This window comes from Microtus pennsylvanicus, chromosome 1 (assembly GCF_037038515.1).
Source record: "Microtus pennsylvanicus isolate mMicPen1 chromosome 1, mMicPen1.hap1, whole genome shotgun sequence".
NCBI classification, from domain to species: Eukaryota; Metazoa; Chordata; class Mammalia; order Rodentia; family Cricetidae; genus Microtus; species Microtus pennsylvanicus.
Window position 1 is genome coordinate 105,064,223 of NC_134579.1, and position 22,288 is coordinate 105,086,510.

Here is a 22,288-nt window from a genome sequence, read left to right on the forward strand (position 1 = left end):
TCCTCTCAGCAGGGTCGCTTCGACTAAGAAATCCTTATTTTGTGCGTTTTTATTCATAGTACTTCTATACTATAAAACAGACACAAAATTAGAATTCGTTGAAGAATGAGATGGAAAGCATTTTTAAGTAGACATTTTTATGTGCTTGTAACTCCTAGTTGACCCTCTTACAGACACTTGGGTACACAGAAAATGCTCTGAGCTTGAAAGGGAGAGATATTTCCTTCCAGGGCGTACAGATAGAGAAGGGGCTATGCCTGAGACATAATGAGGAGTGATGGCATGTCTGGTGGGAAACCAGAGCTGTGATGGTAGCTTTAAGCAATATGGTGCCCCGGAGTATCTCACAGGAAACAGCGAAATAGATATACCTGTTTAGGTGTTCCGGAAGCATGGCAGGTTGAGATCGATGTAGGTACCATCAAGAAGAGTCTATGAGGAGACAATTAAAAATTCTTTTCCCATAGTGTAACTTGGCTGAGCAAGTCATACAGGAGCTTGGCGGCTGGTTGAGTGAGAACCTAGTGAGTATGAGGAAGTTTCTCATGTGGCCAGTGACTTTCTTGTAAAGACTGCAAGAGCTAAAGAGGAGGTGATTCTTGAAGTCTGCTTGTGGTAATTTCTAAGACAAGAAGTGGAAAGTGGGCAGATCCCAGGGACAGAGTTGCCACAAACCAAAGTCCAGCTTTCATAGACTTAGAGCAACAGTTTTGTTCAAGAAAGGATTTTTTTCTATTCTAGTTTTTATCCTAGAAAGGACCAATGCGCACCGTTAGTGTCCATTAATCTTTGAGGAGGTAGGAAGTATCTACTTTTAAAGTGACACTTCTGTGTACAAGTTGGGTGTGTAACTGCCCCCGATAGGTCTAGATCATGGATGAACTTTTAAAGGTCTCTCCGGCTTGAAGCCAATAAGGTAGAATTTCTCCTTTGGACAGCCTAGAACTTTTAATTGAATCTAAATCACATTGCTCATCTCAATGAGTTCAGGGGAGCAGTATGTTTTTTAACAAGAAGAACATCAATTTTATGTTCGCCTCGATAGTAATTCACCGTGTGTGTTTGTGTGTGTGTGTGTGTCTTTGTCTTTGAGCTAGCATTTTGTCCTTGTATAGTCACTGATGTAATGCCATTGTGTCCCATTACTAATTCCTCTGGCAACTCTTACCATAATTCTTACTTGGGTGCTTAAAAGATAGCTTGTCCTGTGTTTGATTCACCACACACTAGTAAGTGAGGTTGGGTGTGAGTTTGAACTTCTGTAATATTAGTTTGGGAGGGTACAAACAAGCAGTCATTAGGGCTCACTATCTAGCCAATCTAACCTACTTGGCAAGCTCCAGGCCTGCATCTCAAAAGAAGATGCAGGGTGCTTGAGAAGCATTACTCAAAGTTGTCTTCTCGCCTCATTATGTGTGTCCTCACCATGTACCTTCAAATACATAGGGATGTACACACACATGGGCTGGGGCTGGATACTCATCTTGAAGTTTTTTTTAAATATGATCCAAATATTTATTTGGTGATCAAAATGTTTAATTGTGCTGATTCTGAAGAGGATGAGCCAGTGGCATCTCCTACCACTGTGACACATCTGCCCTTGGGGCCTCCTATTGCTAGGAGTGAATTGCTTGTTCAGTATGTGCATGGATGTACACTCTCCTGTGCACCTGCTTTCTCAGTTCAGCACTGCTGTCTGCATGCCAGCCACTGGACTCTCCGTTATAGACATGGGAAACTCTTGGATATGTGCTTGTAGAAGAATGAAGGCAATTTTCTGCTCTTTCCTCTCTTGCTAGCATAATCACATTCCATTGATTCCTAGATCATAATGATGGATAATAAGCACTGACTATGCTGCAGGTCCTGACAGCGTTCTAAGTACACTTACAATGAACTAAGGCATTCAACCCTTATGGCAGCAGTTCTCAACCTGTGAGTCAGGTTCCCTTTTGGGTGGTAGTGGTGGGGATCGAATGACCCTATCACAAGGGTTGCCTGATACCATTGGAAAACATAAATATTCACATTATTGTTCATAACAGTAGCAAAATTACAATTATGAAATAGCAGTGAAAGGAATTTTATGGTTGTGGGTCACCACAGCATGAGCAACTTTGTTAAAGGGTCACAATATTGGTAAGACATACTGCCTTACCATGATCCTATGAGTAAATACTATCATCACCAACAATTTACAGAAGAGGGAAATGTTTGCTTGCTCTTTTCCCAGCTGCCCAGACCCAAAATAATCACACAAAAACTGTATTATTACAACACTCTTGGCCTGTTAGCTTAAGCTTCTTCTTGGCTAGCTCTTATATCTTAAACCATTTGTAGTAATCTTTGTATTGCCACGTGATTTTTACCTACCGGTAAGGTTTCATCTGGCGTCTGTCTCCTGTGGTGACTACATAGCATCTCTTGACTCTGCCTACTCTCTCCTCTATCTGCTTGGAATTCCCGCCTTGCCCTATTCTGTGCTGCAATAGGCCCAAAGTAGCTTCTTTATTAACCCATGATATTGATAGCATACAGAGGGCAATCCTGCATCAGGGAAAGGTTAAGTCATATGATTTGGAGTAAGAACCTGCTTCCAGCACCTGACTTACCAATCTAAACCATGGCCTTTTAAAAATGTTTTAACAGATCCTCCTCAAGTGGTTGCGATAGGCATCTTATTCTAGTAGGTAGTAAGCTGTTCCTGTAAGTATTGCTGCCATTAGGACCTTCCACCCCACCTTCACTGTGGGTATCCAGTCACTAAGATATTTCTGCCTGCTGATGTCGTTGATGGGTGGTCTACCGATGGTGTCAGATTTGTTACGAGTTCTTGTCGTTGCTTACAAACATAGTGGTGGAATCAGAGACTAGTCAGAAATGGCGGGCCTTTTTCCAAGGTAGAAGACAGTTTTCAATTACTAAAAGAATCTTTCCCCCCTTTACATTCTTTAAACTTCACTCCACATCTTGTCTCTGAAGTGGAGTGTGGGGCTGTGGGGCTAGAGGAGAGGGTGGAGAAAGACAGTATAACCACCAAATGTGTGTTGGGAACCCACTCCAGCATTTAATTAAAGCCTGCAGCCCTCTGACAGCCAGAAACGTTCCTCCTGGTGAGAGAGGCTGAGAGCCTTTCACTGTCTCTGGAATTATTTGTATAATTCAGCAGCTGTGTTCCTCAGATGCTTACCACACGGGGCTGGGCTATAAAGACGTACGGGTGGAATCACCAAGGTTCAGACACTTGTGTTCACTGTTCTGCTGAGAGCCACTTAGGCTGTTCTTGTACAAATGCATTAGATTATGGCTAAGCAGCTTATGGACATAAAAACACATTAGAACTTTACAGCGCTCTATAAATTATAGTTTTTGCAGCATTCGCCGCCACAATGCTAGGTAATTACATTCATTAATCTACTACTAAGAGCACATAAAGTTGCCTCCCAAACCGTACTGTATGTGTCAGTGCTCAGCTGGAAGGAGGGCACCCCCCCCCCCCTTTTCATTTTTCCCATCTCCCTCTTCTCCCTTAAGCCAGGTGCAGGATTGTGGGATTTCCTGGTAGAGTTCAACAACCCCACTGTGCTATGTACATGTGTGTGCTTGTGGGTGTTGCTATCAGGATCCTAGACTCCAACATGCTTGTGATTTTTTTTCTGTGTTTAACTGCGTCATGCATCTATTTTCTTTTTGGGAACATACAAATACCTCATTGGGTAATCCAGCAGGGATAAATCAGTGAAGAGGAGATTAATGATAGGATCATCAGCAACAGCTCTCCCAGATCTCTCTCGTCTTTCTCTCTTGGGATAGTTAACAGCGTGACCTTTTAAGTGTTTGATCTATCAAGAGTACAAATTGTTAATCTCCTCCATTCCAAACTTTTTAGAAGTTCTCCATCTTTCCGTGTCATGGGATAATGCTTTTTTGCCTCTGTGCCATATTCCCTACCCACCCAATTTTCTTTCTATTTTTCTTTGTGAATTTCTTTTTTGTTTGTGTGTCCCATAAGTCACACAAGATTTACGAAGACATGAAGACACCCTGGAAATTTATATGGCCTGAGTATTTGAACAGGATTTTAAAGGTATTTTGTTTGCATTATTTCAAGTTAATAGGCCAAGTGATTTGCTTATATTTAAAAGCAAACAAGCTTACAACCAGAGTGGAGGTCTGGAAACAATGAGCTTCAAACCACAGGGCTTAGACAGTCCTCCAGGCATCTGATTCCTTCTCACCCTTGTGAGGATGTGGACTTTGTAGCCATGTGGATCTCCATCAGGTCCTCAGACTTCCCAGATGGCCTCAGGAAAGTTAATTAGTAGAAATAACTTTGGGTCTGGGACTGCGGCTCCCTTAGTGCAGTGCTTTCCTAACATGCATAAAGGCCTGGATTCCATTCCCAGCACAGTATAAAGCAAGTGTAGTGGTACATGGATTCCCAGTGCTCACCAGGGAGGTCCTGGCAGGAGGACCAGAAGGTCAAGTTCATTGCTGGGTGTATAGTGAGTTCCAGACTAGCTTGAATTAAACAAGACCCCGCTGCCCATCTTGCCCCCAAGAGTAATAAAACTTTGATCTTGACAGGCATTGTATTAATGTATATATTATCTAACAGAGAAGTGATATAGGAGGGACTGGAGATTTAGGCATGGCCACAAGGCTTTAAGTGGCAAGGTTAGTCCTTGTACCTGGATGGGCTACCATAAGAGCACCAGTTGGGGCCAGGGCCAAAATGAGTAAAGACACAGAGGGAATATTTTGGGGAACAGGATCACAGCAGCGAATCTGTCAGTTTCCTTGGGGTGGCTTGTTGATACGGGATGCTCTTGGAAACTTAACTTTTTTGTGACTGTAAGAAGCTGTGAGCTTGTGTATATCACACAGCTTCCAATTCAGAGATGGAGACCAAGTGCTTTCCTTCAGGAAGGTGACTCTGCTGTTAAGGAACGCAAGTACATCTGGAGCCCTCCCTCAGCACAGTCAAGGGTGTAAAGTTTCATGATGCCGGGAAAGGAAGTGACTACTCCTGCAGTCAGTAGGCTCGGGAGGGGATAAGAAAATTGCAGTGTACTGTCAGCTCAGCATCTTGACTCCATCCTAGTTTTCCCCCCCGTTGGACAACACAACTATTACATTGGATTAGAAGCCAACAGAGCCTGTTGGCCATCAAGGTAGGGTAGTGCTGGGCCCATGTCATCGGTAGGATGACATGTCCTAGTTACAGAGTAGAAATATTGCTTAAATCACAGGATCAGTTTTTCCCCCAAAACTGATTTCCTGAGCAACCTTCGCATATGCTTGAGTGCACCCCTTAGGCAGCCTCACTGCGGGCCTGGCCTTTCTCATCACAGGTCCTGCGGAGCTGTTCTTTCTCGCTCACTGTGGTATTGATGCCAGCTTTAACAGCTGTCACGGGTATCGACTTCCCTCCTGATGATGCATGTGTGCAAAGCTGCCAGTTCATTCAGTGAGTGGTTGCCTTTCAGAAGCTGGGGATGGGATTTCATGTTTACGAATGTAATTGGCTGGTTTTGCAAAGGCATTGATGCCTCTTCCTAGGATGGGGAAGGGGTGGTAGATTTTCCAGCATCCTGATAACATCTTCCAGTCCTCTCTCTTTATGGGACTAAGGACTGTTGGTGCCACGGCACAAGTATCTTTTTGAAAATACGAGGAAAGTGTATATAATCTATGTGCCCAATTTCAAATATGTATGTAGACCTCTGAGGATGTATTATTGTTAGACTTCAGGGATGGGCAGAATGGTGTCTGCGGATGGCAACTAAAACTCCAGTAAGTTGAAAGTGCTCAGCTATTAGAGATGAATTTTCCAAAAGCGACTCTCCTCTTTATGGCTTATGTTTTTGTGTAGCAGTCATTTTCTCAAATCACACATCCCTATGGCCTATTAGGTAAACACAGAAAGAGCATAGTTTGTGAGTTAAAAGTATTGACAGCATTTCAAGTGAACATTTAATTCAGTTTAATTTTGTGATAAATCTGGAGTTTAATCCTCTGGTTACCCTGTAATCATGTCTTTATTGATCTTTTCTGAATGACTGCCTGCAGTTTAATAAACTTTGCCATTAACCCAGAGCCTCTGAAGGGAAAGATTGATTCCATGATCAAATCTGATAGGATCAATAAGTATCTAAATATCACAAAATCTATCTGTAGGAAGCCTTAGTATAGACACAAACCTTCGGCTTGTCACAATAAACAGGGAGATAGTCTGGTCCTCTGTATATATAAACTAATTGCTTCAGAGTTAGCACCTGATGCTCTCAGGCAGGCTGACGCTGTATTTCCTCTGTCAGGCCATACTGTACAAAGTGGAATGCCGGACCATCTACTGTAACTGCAGAGTCTACTTTATTCTCAGTGCAGAGACACTTCAAGGCATTGTTCAATTGTGGGTCTCAAGTCATTGGGTGTATCTTTTATAGTTTTAAAATTTTTTTCCAATGCAAACCTGTACGTCAGTTTTATTTTTACCTATGTGATGTTAAAGAAATAAAATTCTGTCTGTAAAGTCCTGAAATAGAGGACCTGAAGGTTACGGAGTAGGGGCATAAAACAAATGTAGAGTTAGAGGTTGGAATTGTGCAAACCAGCTCCAGGGCTCGAGGAACTCTGTGTGAAGATTCTCTGTGTATCTCATTTCATGATGGGGCATTAGCAACATGTGCTAATGGGGTGCGGGGTCTATGTTTTATACCTGTGGGTATTTATAGAGCCGCTGTCACCCATTATCACGTCACATCAGGACAGTGTTTGGGACACAGTGTTTTGAGCTTTTGTATAGCTGTGTATTTTATTTTTAAGGTCAGAAACGCCCAATTCTCTCCTAATTTTCACCACCGAAATAAAATGTCAGTTTTAGCACAGAGCCAGAGGCTTTACTTGTGTTTAGGTTTCTTTGTTTCTGGGTTGAGCTAGGACGAGTTCTGTGCTTGACAACTAGGAGGTATGGTTTTCCCATAACTACATGTGAGGAGGGAAATAGAGGTGCACGGAATATTTTTGCAATGTTGCAATTATAAACTAGATGTAAAGTTTTTGGCAAGTAGAAGTCCATAATCCTAAAACTTACAAGTACTTCTATTATGATTCGGAAATTGGGAAAGAACACAGGATATAAACCATGGGCCCTTCTATTTGTGTTGCCAATCACTGATGGTCTTTATTTGAATAGTCATTTGCTTCCCATGCCTCAGCTCCTTCAGCTATAAAATGACAATGATATTGTCTGCTGTATAAAGTTACTAGGCTGTTCAATGAGAGACATAAAAATGTTACTGGTTATGAAAAAAATCATTTTACTAGTCCTTGCTTTATATTTAGAAATGGCTTGACTCAGTAAATGCTTATCTATAGACATAGATAGCTCCAGTTATAGCACAATTAGGGTAAAGGCGTGTGTAGTGCATCTAGATAAGAGAAATTACAGTTGCTGGAAAGGCTGTAAAACTACCTGGAAGAAAGTTCGAATTCATGAGCTACAAGCTGCATTTGTTGAGCATTTTCTGTATGATAAGTAGCTTTTTAAGGTAATAACATTAGGGAATTTTACGAGCATAAGAGATCCTCTGATACAGAACTGTAGATTTATGTGTGTGAAATACATTGCTCTTTCCCCCTCTCCCCCTCCCCCCTCAAAGATAATTAAAACACATTTGAGAAGTGATGCAATATGGTTCATGGAGTCGGAGCCATCTGCACATTTGCCCTCTCTTTTCTCTGCACCCCCTCCACCTGTGTAACTCCAGTGACTATAGTTCTGGAAAGTCGGAAGTTACTGACATTACATAATTGCTTGACAGATGTGGTGGTTAATGTTCATTGTCACATGACTGGATTTGGCGTCACCTAGGAAACACTACTGAGCATGTATGGGAGGGCGTTTCCAGATTGGGTTAATCGAGGTAGGAAGACCCACCCTGAATGTTGGCGTCCTAGACTGAATTAGAAGGAGCATGGGTTCTGTGTGCTAAAGTTCACCTTGCCCTGTTTTCAGTTAGTGGATGCCGTGTGACCACCTGCTTCACACTCCTGCCGCCATAGTGAACTGTACCCCGAAACTGTGATTCAAAACAAACCGTTTCCTCCTGCAGTGTTTTTGTTGCTGTTGTTTGGTATTTGTTCACAGCACTCAGAATAATTCTATAGAAATCCAACACATTCACTTGAAAAATCTCAGCCATGGCAGGACTTTGCTGTCTAAACCCTTCGTAGTTCACTATTGAAAACTTTATATTCACAACCTCATAACCAAATTTCTGTCTTTTAAATAACACCGTATTTGTAGGGTGAAATCTAACTGTGATTTGATTATCTCTGATGGCTAGTGGTATGGAGTGCTTTTTCATGTATCTGATTGGCATCCAAGAGTCTTTGAAAAACCAATATATCCTACTGCACGTACTGTCTTTGTGGGAGCCAGGCTGTTTGGATGCTCACCTTACTAGACCTGGATGGAGGTGGCTTGGTCCTTGGACTTCCCACAGGACAGGAACCCTGATTACTCTTCGGGCTGACAAGGGAGGGGGACTTGATTGGGGAAGGGGGAGGGAAATGGGAGGCGGTGGCGGGGAGCAGGCAGAAATCTTTAATAAATAAATAAATAAATAAGACCAATATGTCTGTTCAGATCCTTTATAAGAAAACACATGGGCTGGGGATGTAGCTTATCTGGTAAAGTATTTATCCAGCAGACACAGAACCCTTAGTTCATTTCACATGCCTATAATCTTATCACTTGAGAGGTAGAGGCAGCAGGATCAGTTCAAAGTCATGTTCAACTACATTGTGAGTTTAAGGCTGGTCCTGGAATACGTGAGAACCTAGCTTCAAAATAATGCAGTTATGGAATCAAGCAGTGGTTAATTGCAAGGTATCATTCAGGTTACACATCTTTTAGATGTGTATTACTGTTGTGGTTTAGATCAGAGGGTGCAAAAACCCCTTGGGAATCTGAGTGTTTTGGTCTCTTGAGGTGGGAAGTCTAACTTTACCCTCAGAGTTGTCTGAGGACTAGGTGGTGTTTCCTTGTGCCTCTGGCTTGCCCTTTACTCCTTTTTTGTGTGGCTTCTTTGGTCCTTTGTATATATTCTCGCCCTTAAGCCCTCACTGATGAGATTTTCTGCCCTTGGTCATGCTGCTCTCAGTTTGCAGAGTGCTGCTTGTTACAGAGGAGTTCATTTTTTTTCCTAAGGTTTCCTTTTCGTCATGCTGTATTTTTCAGATTATCTGGAGGGACTGTAATCCAATTTTAGGGATCCTTCAGGGCTGAGAGCCTAAACTGTTTTAAGCAATAGCATCTGGTTGCCAGGGACTCAACCACTTCGAGTGTGTTAAGGGCGAAAGGCAGCCAACTCTCAATTATCTACAGGAATGCGAGACTGTTGGCGTTTTCAATTCACAGCGCAAAAATCTCACTTAAGCTGATAGATGTGTTCTCATCCTATAACTAAGCTTAGGAGAACTGCTTGGTGTCTGCCTGTGCATCTTCTTTCTCCCCTTCTCTTCTTCTCTCCCAGTCACCTTCGGCCTCCCCCTTTTAGCTCCTGTCTCACACTCTCTTGATTTCCCCTGTGATGGTGCCACACCTCTAACCAGTGTGGTTTTATTTAACTCTCCATGCCCACTGTTTCCAGTGTTTCTCGTTTCAACCGTTCTACTTTACGTGTGTGTTCATTGTGGTTTTAGATTGCATTCACCTAATGATGCTGGAGGTAGTTACTGTTCCGTTGCCCATTTCCTCTTTAGATACCTAAAATTATCTGTTCAAACATTTTACCAAAGGAAAGTTCAATTGATTTCTTTGTATTTTTAGAATTGCTAATGTATGTATTCTTTGTAAAAACCTTAATCAGAGAACTATTTTGGAAATATTTTCCTATAATACTGCAAGTCTTCTTGTTTTAATGGTGGTCATATATATATATATATTGTGTGTGTGTATGTCTGTAGTGGGGGTGGTATGTGCCCAAGAGAGCAGGTGCCTGAGAAGGCCAGAAGAAGACATCGGCTCTCCTGGAGTTGGAGTTACAGGTTGCTGTGAACCACCAAGAATGAGTAATGGAAAACAAACTGGGTCCTCTAGAAGATCCGAACAAACTCTTAACCACTGAGCAATTTCCACAATCTTCAAAAGGCATTTTGAAGAACAGAAGTGTTAATTTCTGATTTGTCAGTTTATCTTTTTTATGGATGTTAACTTTGGTACCACAACAAGGATATAAGACTTTTTTGTGATGTTTACTTGGAGAAATTTCATATATTTATTGAGTTTTTTTTATAATTATTTAAGGGCAATTTTTCCAATCAGGTCAAGGTATGGGTTAAAAGTATTTGCATGCAATTAATGTGTTTTACCACCATTTTCGAGGGTGCAGAGCTGGTTTAGCAATTAAGAACACTTACAGCTCTTCCAGGGACCTGAATATGGTTCCTAGCAATTACACTTGTTGGCTTATACCTGCCTGTCACTCTAGCTCCATTGGATCCAGTGTACTCTTCTGGCCTAGGGAGGCACTGTACAAATAGAGAATATGCTCACACACATATACTTTAAAAAGACTTCTCTATAGAATCACATTTGTGGCAGAGTGTGGTACTTGTTAGGCAGAGGCAGGCAGATCTATTTGAGTTTAAGGCCAGCTTGGTCTACAAAATAAGTTCTAGAATAGCTAGGGTTCTTACATAGAGAAATCATGTCTTGAAAAAACAAAAACAACAACAAAAGAATTATATTTGTGTTCTTACTTAAAACCAGCTGCTGGTGTACATGGGTATGTCCTTTCGGACCTTCTTCCTTTTCCATTGACTTGTGTTTGGTCTTAGGTACAGCCAGGAAATGTACTTTTGTGCGGTGTGAAAGGTGGCAGAACAGAGCATCCGGCCTAGTGCTCATTAATCCCTAATAAATATTTATAAATATTTATAGATTTCTTTCCTGCTGTGATTGAGCAGCTTTGGATTGGGAATCTTGTTTGCTATTTCCATCAAATTGCAGAGTATATGGCATTTAGCAAGCATATTGATTTTGGGATTGGAAGACACATTCACATATGTGCGTGTGCTTACATATGTGCATCTGTATATGCACATGGTGAATGTGAACATGTTTGCAGATGCGTTCAAGTGTGCATGCTTACATATGTGTGTGTATTCACATTGTGAACGTGACATGTTAGCACATAGGCATGCATGCACATGCATGTGTGCGCATGTGGAGTCCAGAAATTGACAACAGTGTCTTCCTTGAATACATGAAGATGTTATTCATTGAGGCAGGGTACTCTCACTTTAGCCTAGATAGTGTCCATTCATCTAGTCTACCTAGTCACTATACATCCAGTTTTCCCATCTCTGCCACCTGAGTGCTGGGTTTGCAGGTCAATCATTATCTCTTCTTGGCATTTATGTCGGTGCTAGGGATTTGAACTCCCATGCTTGCCCCATTGACATTTTATCCACAGGCTCCTCTCTTGAACCCTTGATTTTTAAAGATATGAATATTTAAAGCTCTCTCTGTGTGTGTACATGTATTTTGCATAGGGTCACATTCAGACACTGAACTCCCGATGCTCCTGTTTCCACCTATCAAGTTTTGGTTTTCATGTGTTCCACCTTACATGGCTGAGATTAATTTTTAAATGCTGTACAGGAGATTTAAAATATTTTTTTTTGTGTTTGTATATCTAGTCACTAAAAATGGAGACCCTGAGATTCTGTTCATTAACTTTGTTTAAAACTCCAAAGTGGAGAGTAGTATGCATATAGTGACAGAGAATTATGAAAGCACTGAACTTTAATAAAAAAAAAACCCTTTTACTTATCACATTAGACCTTTGCAGCTCTTTTACACAGCTACATGTATGGAATAAATAGTTGACAAAGTCATTCAAAAACAAGCATCGTGTCTCTTAGTAAACCAACCAAAGACCCAGCAGACTCAAACAATGGGAAATACCCTTTAATGTCCTGTGACTGAAAGAGCATCTCTACATCTTCTCCCCACTTCTTTGTTCACTGACCTACTAAGCTGTAATTGTCAATTTAGCCTAGCCTGGGCTCATCTGAGAGAAGCTTCTCTTGAGGAATTTCCGAGATTAGATTTGTCCATGTGCCAATATTAGGTATTGCCAATATAAAATATTGTCTGGATTTCCAGTTGATGTAGATGGCCCCAGCCCCTGGGGGTAGTTGTGCCCCTAGGCTGTGTAAGGAAGCCAGCTAAGCATGACCTTGTGATGTACCCAGCAGGCTTTGTTTCTCCACGGTTCTTGCTTGGAGTTTCTGCCTTGAGTTCATGGTGAACTGCAACCTGGAAGTATAAGCCAAATAAGCCCTCCCCTAAAGTTTTTTGTTATGGTGTATGTCAAAGCATCAGAAAGGAAACTATGACAGTCCTGGAGATCAAGTATCTCAGAGCAGACGTTTTGTTTGAACTTCCCCCCTCCACCTTCCATCTGCTCCCACCCTTGGACACACACAGACACACCTCACAGCCACTTCACCAGTTAGGGACTGTCCTCAGATTAATGTGATTGGAAACATCAGACAGAGTCTCTTTCCAAAACCCATTTTCTGCAAGGCAGGCAAATTGTGCCTTCATTTTCCATCATCTCTACTTCATCTGTAATCAGCAAATGGGGCCCCTCAGCCTGCATTGTGTTTCGTGTGCAGTCTGTTAGCCTCCCTGAGTTTGCACAACACTGAACCTTCTCATTTTGAAATTCAGGAGGAGCAGAGGAAGCCTTGGGCAGAAGATTGTAATTTGGGAGAAGGGGAAGTCAAGAATAAGATCACCTGTTCTGAAGAGGGCTGGTTCAGAAGAAAATTGCTTTGCTTCATCAGTGTCTGAGCCTCTGAATGGATGTGCTCCTGTCATTCCGCCCTCCATCTCCAGTGACCTAAAAATCACATAATTTCAAACATTCACAGAACTGATTCCTTTGTGCATGCCTGTGCACTTACCCCTTCTATTGCCAGCAGATGTGTCTAAATCTTTCTGCTTCACAGCCAGGCTTTTGCTGCTATGCGGGTGTTTGGAAATGAATGAATACCCTTAAGCAGATTTATCAGACTTCTCACTTCCAGCCTCCTCCCAGGGTTTGCCCTAGGTGGGGCAGATTTATCTCTGGCTTTTTAGGGTCTTAGTCAGACCCTGAGAAATAAAATGACCTAAAATAGATTAACAGGAGAATCACATGTATTTTACACATAAATAGCTGCCACTAAAGGAAAATAAAAATTCTTGCTCTCTTGTCTGTAATCCCAGCACTTAGGAAATAGAAATAGGGGGGTCAGGAGTCAGGGTTATCCTTTTGTGACCTAGTGTTTCCGGCCAGCCTGGGGTACTTGAAACAGCCTCAAAACAACAATAACAACAATAACAACCCTTTAAAATTGACCTACCCTGAATGCTTACTTACTGTTTTAAGAGACATATCCAAAATCTTGGTGATATTAAAGAAAGAAGGAGTCATTCCCCCATGTATTTGTGCATATTTTTCTGGGCTGTCAGTCCCCATTTCTGAATTTCCGCTCCCCCACTCTAGGCCAGACATCTCACTCTCATCATCTCTTTCTTCCCTCTGTGGGAATGTTTCTTTTCTATTGGCTAAGTGAGGGCAGAGTGTCCCTCTTGAATCTGCTGATTTTCAAGTACCTTTAGTTTACAATAATCCTTCTGCCAAGTGGCATGTTTTCAAGTGGCATGTGCTGCCACCTTTCATTCACTTGCTAAATGCTTTCCTTGCAGAATGAGAAGTGGAGTCACTTTAGAAAAGCGCTGCAGGTATTTCCGATGGACTGTCTCCCTTGGCAACTGCTTGCCTAGTCAACTAACGAATTAACAAGCCTTTGAAATTGCTGCTCATTGATCCCAAAATGTTCTTTTTAGAATCCAGACGGCTTCCCTTTGTGTAGCTGCATTGTTCAGAGTAGCCAGTGTTTCTTTAAGGGAATTCTTAAATAAGTTGCCACTGATGCCTTGATAGTGGGTTGATATATGCACTTTTGCCCATGCATGAAGTCATACAGTTGTACTGAATATTGATAGGTTTATATTTTATTGATTGGTTTATAATCAGCCTTTTTGTGGTTTGTAATCAGCCCTTTTCTATGTTTATGACCAAAGCAGCATATTGGGTGGGTGTCATGCTGAATTTACCACAGTTTTTAGAGGAACAGAACTTAGAGAATCAATCTATTGATCCATCTATCCATGCATTGATCCATCCATCCATCCATCCATCCATCCATCCATCCATCCATCCAATGTATCATTCATCTATTTCATCTATCATCCATTCTTCTATCTTTTATCAATAATCTGTCTATAATCTATTTGTGTGTTTTTTATCTATCTATCTATCTATCTATCTATCTATCTATCTATCTATCTATCTATCTATCTATCTATCATCCATCTTATTAGTGGCTTAATATCTCTTGTCCAGCTAGTCTAACAATGGCCGTTTATAATCCAATAGCTTTCAGTCTGTAAAGCTTGATGTGTCAGATGGTTTTCAGTATACGTTGGAATCCTGGAGAAGTGGGCTCTCATGCTGGGTTTGGAATAGTGAGGCAGAGGCAGACAGGCAAAGAGCAGGTATTTTCTTCTTCCATGTCTGTTATATAGGCTGCCACCGGAAGGCATGGCCAAAATTTAAGATAGATCTTCCCACCTCAAAGGATCCAGTTTTAGGATGAGTCTCCCCACTTCAAGTGATTCAAACAAGAAAAATCCCTCACAGGTGTTCTCAACTGCTTAGATGTAGTCATGTTGGCAAACAAGAGTAGCCATTACACTGACTCTTTCACTCTCCACCTTGTTCCCTTAAGACAAGGCCTCATTTGGAGCGGCATGAGGATCCTCCTTTATCTGCCCACCCCACAGCACTGGAATTAGAAACTGGTGTGCCCCATACTCAGCTTTCTAGATGGATGCTGGTGATTTGAATGTAGGTCCTCATATTTGTAGCACAGTTGACCCATCTCCCTATCCTCCTATTCTTGATTCTCTTATTTATATGGGACAGTTTTGCCTTTTCCCAAGATAGTCAATGAAAACGTAAGTAATTATTTTACTGGACATTCAGTAACCAGTCAGCAAATATTTATAGATACAGTGAACAAACAGTAGCCTGGTTTATTCAAGATTTGCAATCAAGAGACTATAGTCATAAATTTTACTAGTATAAATTTTCTTTAGAGATGGGCCGTAACATCTAGTGTCTGAAAGCTTAAGGCTCTTAAATTATGAAAAACTCCTTAAAAAGATGTCAGTCCCTTCTTAAGTGGCTACATAGACACAGATTCTCTTGCCGCCACCCTCCAGAGTAGATATTCTCAGTATTAATTAGAGCAATGGTGGTTGTACTGCTGTTTCTAAGACCTTATCAGGTCTTTGGGAAGTTAATGTCCTGGCAGGGGTCCGTTTACTCTTTGTAGCTGTTCTTCAGAATCATGAAAATGTCTTGATTAATATGTTACAGGAAAATAAAATAGTTTGAAAAATTATAATCTCATAAATATTAATTTATATTTGTATGGAATTGAACACAATTTTCAGTATACTTTTGGGCACATCTTGAGTATGAAAGGAGGAGTGGTCTTGTAATAAATCAAATGTGTGAGGCGAATTAATTCTTATTTGTCTATTTAACATAGGATCTCTTGGAGCCCACACTACAACTCACTGTGTAGCTGAGAATGGTCTTGAACTTCTGATCCTCCTGTCTTTCCCTCCCAAGTGCTAGGATTACAGACATGCACTATCACTCCCAGTTTTATGTGGTACTGAGAATGGAACCCAGGTCCTCATGCATGGTAGGCAAATGCTCTGCCAGCATAGCTACACTCATAACCCAATATTGTGCTGAATAGGTATGGATGTTTTAGCTACTTGGATTTGTGTATTTCGAAAGAAAATCTTAATGACTGATTTTTTTTTTTTTTGGCTTATTCTAAAGCAAGTGGGGTTACTGCAGCCAGCTGTCCAGTTTTGTGCCGTTTCCTCTTTCAAGGGATTATGGTACCACGTACACAGGCTCCCTGATTCAGATTCAAGCCATACACATTCAACTCCAGCCCCCCAGTCTGAGTGTCCCTTTGCTGTCTTTTCTTTATTCCCTCACTGCTCCCGTCAGTTCCAAGTCTCTGGAGCTGTAGTGGATGTATGTGGCTCTGCTCACACCTATAGTCCCAGCACCAGGATGACAGAGAGAAGGAGCTAATAGGGCTTGCTGTTCAGCCAGCCTTGTTGAATACACAAATTCTGGGCCAATGAGAAACTGTGTCTCAGAAACAAGGAGAGCAACTGGGCAAGACACTCACCTGTACCCAAACACATCCACACAGGTGAATAGAATCCCCTTATCTGTGGTATCACTAGGGGTTCAGGAGACTTGACCACCATGTCTGTCTCCATCCCCTCATTCTAACCTTATTTAGTCTGTATTTAGGCTGTGACCTTAGATCCTCATGTGACCACCACTTCCCTTTCCTTTTCTTTTCTGCAGAAAGATGTAGCAGTTAAGCCTCAGGAAAGAGTGGAGAAACGGCAGACTCCTCTGACCAAGAAGAAACGAGAAGCTCTTACCAATGGTTTGTCTTTTCACTCCAAGAAGAGCCGGCTCAGCCACTCGCACCACTACAGCTCAGATCGAGAAAATGACCGCAACCTCTGCCAGCACCTTGGGAAGAGAAAGAAGTTGCCAAAGGGACTCAGACAGGTGAGCAAGCCTGGTTCATTCTTAACTAGGACCTTGTCTTCCCTCCTGTGCCTCTGTAGTTCTCAGTGGGTGGCAGTTTTCTTAATATGATGATGCACTAATTGTTTTTGGAAAGTTGTATGCATGATTGTAAACAAGAGGGTCACGCTTTAGGTGTGTCCTCCACATTTGAATAACACTCCACCGTTGTCAGTCTTTCATTTCAATGTTGGCTGCAATCAGAGCTCTCTGCAGTGCTGGTGGCACAGAGATCTCGCTATATGGTGGTCATGGCCTGGCTTCTGTGGAGAGCTCCATGGTGAGGACAGATGGTTTGGATAAATTGGTCCTAGCCAATATAAATCTCAGGGTTCCGATGTGCTAAAAATGGTGGTCTGTGTGGGAGCAGGGCCTTACATAAAGTTCATACTGTGACATTTGAGAGGGCACTGGCGCTGAAGTGTGACCATCTGTGAGCCACCATTGTTCTCCACTACGCTGAGACTCAGGATGGTCTTTGTAGTCGTTTGAACAGAAGTTTTGCTGTGGGCATGGTCTCTGGCCTGATGATAATTAGCTGAAAGGGATCCAGAAACAGTTAACAACACTTTGCATTTGGGGAGCCTTTCTGCCTGTGGAAATCCCTAGGTGAGGTGGATTGATACTGAGAAAGTTGTCCAGAGCAGTTTCTCTTCACGCCGCTGTGTCCGTGCTTGTAGAGTTACCTGCATCCTGTGTGTTTTGTTTGATTTTAGAGAGGATATCGGGTGAGATTGGCTGTCACTTAAGAGGAGCTAAGGAAGGAGTCTTAGTTGACAGAACGGTGACTGCGCAGCCCATTTCACGTTTGCAGAGATATCTCTGCAGAGGATAGGATCTGAGATCGCCCTTAAACAGCGGTTCCAGCTGGGCGGTGGTGGCGCATGCCTTTAATCCCAGCACTTGGGAGGCAGAGGCAGTCTGATCTCTGGTAGTTCGAGGCCAGCCTGGTCTACAAGAGCTAGTTCGGGACAGGCACCAAAGCTACAGAGAAACCCTGTCTCGAAAAACCAAAAAAAAAAAAACAAAAACAAAAAAACAGCGGTTCTAAAACCTCATCAGCTATCACAGCCATATCATGTACTACGCCAATCACAAATCCCCAGCCTCTGTCTATGAGCTAAGGGAATCTTTACTGTAAACTTTGCAGCTTGATCATGGTCAGGCTACTTTGGAAGTCACTTGTGTAAAATTTCCGAAGTGTATTCTGAGTGATGACGATCAGTTAGAGGTTTGGAAAGATAAAATCCCTAAGACGATAGAATGAGCTGCTTGGTGTCATAAAGAGAATGAAGGACATTCCTTTGTAGAAACATGGAGAGGGATGGGTGTCAGTGAGAACACAGAAGCCCTGTATTGTAATGTCCTCAGATATGACCCAAGGCACCACCAAACTCACTTGCCAGTAGTGTTATTGACATTTATCTGTAGTTACACAGTCTACAGTAACTATGCTACAGGCTTTTGGTGTATGGCATAGCTAGCAAGACATTCAGTAACCCTGCCTCGTGAGTAGTCACCATGTGTGCTTTAGAGGAATGGAAACTGGGACTGCAGGAGATGAAGAGCTTGTCAGAGAACACCTTGAAGTGCGGAGTTTAGACATAATCTCTCTAGCCCCATAGTTTTCTCTGTTTTCCATGAATATTATGTTGTCTTTGCTTGATGTTAGAATTGGGCATAGAGAGGAAAGAGCCGCAGATCATAGGATGGAGGGAAGATTCGAGGAACAACACGGGCAGACAGCATTATTTGTCTTTGAAGCCGCTCTCCATGAAGGCATAAGATGTAGCAGGATAAACTGAGTTCACAGCAGGAGTACAGAGTTGGAAAGTGAGATAGAAACCAAAGTTAAATGAAGATCCTTTGTGTGTGTGTGTGTGTGTGTGTGTGTGTGTGTGTTGGGTGTGAGGAGCTGGGGAAAGGGATGGAAGACTAGGGTCTGTAAGAGGTAATGTCGCTCTGGAATTTGTGTTTCTAACTGATATGAAAATACAATTACCAGTGGAGAGCGGCTTACAATATTGACACCTTCAACCCAGACCCTCTTGCCTTTCTGACATGATGTAGGACTGACCTTATCAGGCAAGAGACCACTTTACTTCCATGTGGAGGCCAAGTGTTACGTATTTTTCACTTACCTGATCTCACTTTTCTTTCCTTGGTCTTAAAGTACTTCTTGTGATTTCTGTGCAACCAGGGCTTTCATGGTTCATTTCTGAAAACATTAATAATCATAACAGAAGACTTGGGGTCATGTGTCTGGATTTTGATTAACTTTTTGTCTTCATGGTTAAATGCTACTTTGGGTACTATTGTTATTTGAAATCCAAGCTTTCATTGTTTTAGTTTGAAGAGTCCTTTTTTTCCCCGCAAATAATCAAGATTTCTACCTTTCACCTATAATTCCAAAGACATCGTATCTTCCTATGTCCTTTCTTCATGCATGAATGTACTAGTTTGTGAATAATTTTATTTAAGAGAAAATAGAGTTGATAACTGAGGTGAGAACATGATACTTGTTACTGGTAAATAATCTCTGCTGCTACCCTACTGAAAAATGAATTTCCTGAAGTTGGTTTCTTAAGTTATTCCTTCTGAGCCTCATGATTATTTAAATTACCAGTAATGTGATCAAATAGAATGCCAAAGAGATCTGTGAAGGAAGACCATAGTGGGCGGAAAGAACACAACTTGTTTGTTTGTTTATTTATTTATTAAAGATTTCTGCCTCCTCCCCACCACTGTCTCCTATTTCCCTCCCCCTCCCCCAATCAAGTCCCCCTCCCTCATCAGCCCGAAGAGCAATCAGGGTTCCCTGACCTGTGGGAAGTCCAAGGACCACCCACCTCCATCCAGATCTAGTAAGGTGAACATCCAAACTGCCTAGGCTCCCACAAAGCCAGTACGTGCAGTAGAATCAAAAACCCATTGCCATTGTTCTTGAGTTCTCAGTAGTCCTCATTGTCCACTATGTTCAGCAAGTCCGGTTTTATCCCATGCTTTTTCAGACCCAGGCCAGCTGGCCTTGGTGAGTTCCCAATAGAATATCCCCATTGTCTCTTTGTGGGTGTACCCCTCAGGGTCCTGAGTTCTTTGCTTGTGCTCTCTCTCCTTCTGCTCCTGATTTGGACCTTGAGATTTCAGGCTGGTGCTCCAATGTGGGTCTCTGTCTCCTTTCATCGCCTGATAAAGGTTAATATTCAGGAGGATGCCTATATGTTTTTCTTTGGGTTCACCTTCTTATTTAGCACAACTTGTTTTAAGTTTGAGTAATGGCTCTATGTAGATACTTAAATGAGAGGAGAAACATTTGTAGGGTAAGGTATCTTGTCTTGTGTGAACACTGACTGGTAAAAGGTGAGACCCAGTATGTTTAGAATTCTAGGTCTAGATAGAGGTGATTGAGATGGGTCAACAGGTAATGGCCTTTGCTACCAACCTCAATGACCTACATTTAATCCTTGGAACTCACACGGTAGAAGGAAAAGAACCAACTCCAGCAAGTACATATACTCACATATACCACACACACACACACACACACACACACACACACACACACACACACACTATAATTTAAACATCTTAGAACGGTAGGTAGGATTGCTTTTGTGTTGTGCTAGGCCAATACATATCACAGTCCCTTTCTTGTCCTTTGACTCCTTGCCTGTAGAGTAACTGAATCTGATGAATTTGACTGTCTGTGCTTGATGGGGGTCTTCAGAGTGAACCTTGAGGAGAGTTTTTAAATTAATGGATTGTCCTTGAGTGCCTCTGGCTGAGGGAGTTACAGTCTGAAGACTTACAGATGACGATGGGCATGAGAAGAGAGGGCCTGGTCTTCCTTCTTGACATGCGGAGAGTGAATTAACTTTGCATTCTATTAGGATGGCATTTCCTGAGCAGGCAACTTAATACATGGCTTTCCTGTAATTATGGAAGACATTACTCTTTAGTAGAGAGGAAATAATAGGATTTTTTTTTTCCCTGAGAGTCTGTTGAAGGCAACTAATCTTTTCACTCTGAGAGTGCAATTATATCCTTTTTAGAGAGAACGGGAAAAAAGGTGTAGTTCTAAAACCAAATTGCTTTTCCTTCCCTTGTCTGATTATAAAACCACGGCTCCTATGATATGTTTCCATTCTGTCAAAAGAAAGTGTTTTAATTGGCACTTAGCTCATTGGCTGGATTTTGTTTTTATGGACAAATACTTACTGTCTTAGAAGAGAGCTGATCAGTAACTGCCTCGCCAAATGGTTACAGGTTTGAACAACTCTGTCCCCAGTTCTCAAAAGAGCAGAAAAATAGATCCGATCAAAGGAGCAAATTGCTATGACACGAAATAGTGAATGTCTCTGTGACCTGCTGTTTTCAAAGCTTTCTCCCAGGGAAAGACATCTACCCTCATCCTCCGAAGTCAAATTCCACCAAAGTTCACTCTAGGGAACTAACTGACTTTTTTGGGTTTACTTATAATTCGGGGTGTGGCCTTTCTCACAGTAGTGTGGGTGACTCAAAAACAGGAGCCCTTGAAAGTATTCTCTTAGTACAGCTGATGGTTTCTCCATGGCCTTGTAGATGGAGTGTCTTTAGTTGGCCTTGGCCAACCTGTATGCAACAGTACCTCCACAAAACTAGTGGCCACTTGTAAATTGACAGAATTGCATACACAAATTTGGCTACAAAGTGGCTGAAGGCTCAGGTGAGGTCCCAATGATCCTTCCTACTTTTTCCCTTTTTGATTGAATTTCAGTAGTCAACAGGTCCCATCACGGTGAACAAAAAGGCATAGCCTATATCATTGAGATGTTGGCTGTTTGGATTGTAGGATAGTCAGGTGATGTTTCTCCTGTGTAGAGCTAATGAATACTTATGGTGTGTGCTGTCATTGGAACGTTAGCTTTGACTGCTGATGACAGAAGGAATGCAACTTAGTTCTGCTTTGACATGGGGGCATATGGAGAGGACACTGTACCTCTCCATAGGACCTTTCTTTAATTGGCATATTATGTCACACTGTAACCACCAAGGAATACAAAGCTGTGTGTTTCCTAACCCTCTAACCAAAGTATGGCTTCTCACAGAGCATTTGGGGAAAATTTAAGCCTTCCCTGAGCAATAAGGAAACTTTGATTTTCTTTCTTATATACGCCTTAACTTCTAGACCATAGGAATTTCTGCTTTCAAAATTTAGTACTTCGTAGCTTAAAGCACAGAGAAGACAAAAGGATTTTAAAAATAATGTCGCTATGATGAAAAGTTGATGAGAGTTGGGAGGACTCTGAGCTTCAATTGGAGTTCTAAATCTCTGTTTAAACAATTACTTTGTCCTATCTAATATGAACTGCACCAGGAGGAAATAGTCTAAAGCAAGCGAGAGCCCCTCATTTGGTTATGTGAACATGTGTGTACAGGAACCTGTGTCTGTGCACATATATGATGCATATGTATATGCACATATATGTGAATGTAAGTGTATGTGGTAGCCAGAGGACAGTCTCAAGATATCTCTGACC

At 41.9% G+C, this 22,288-nt stretch overlaps 1 protein-coding gene across 3 annotated transcripts in view; it reads left to right on the forward strand.

Annotated features, from left to right (window-relative positions):
* Positions 1 to 22,288, forward strand: part of Auts2 (activator of transcription and developmental regulator AUTS2) — a 1,095,788-nt gene that overhangs the window by 258,708 nt on the left and 814,792 nt on the right. For all 3 annotated transcript variants that reach the window (XM_075977650.1, XM_075977670.1, XM_075977660.1), the window contains exon 2: positions 16,539 to 16,751. In XM_075977650.1, the coding sequence (XP_075833765.1) occupies positions 16,539 to 16,751 (213 nt within the window). The remainder of the gene's footprint in view (positions 1 to 16,538; positions 16,752 to 22,288) is intronic.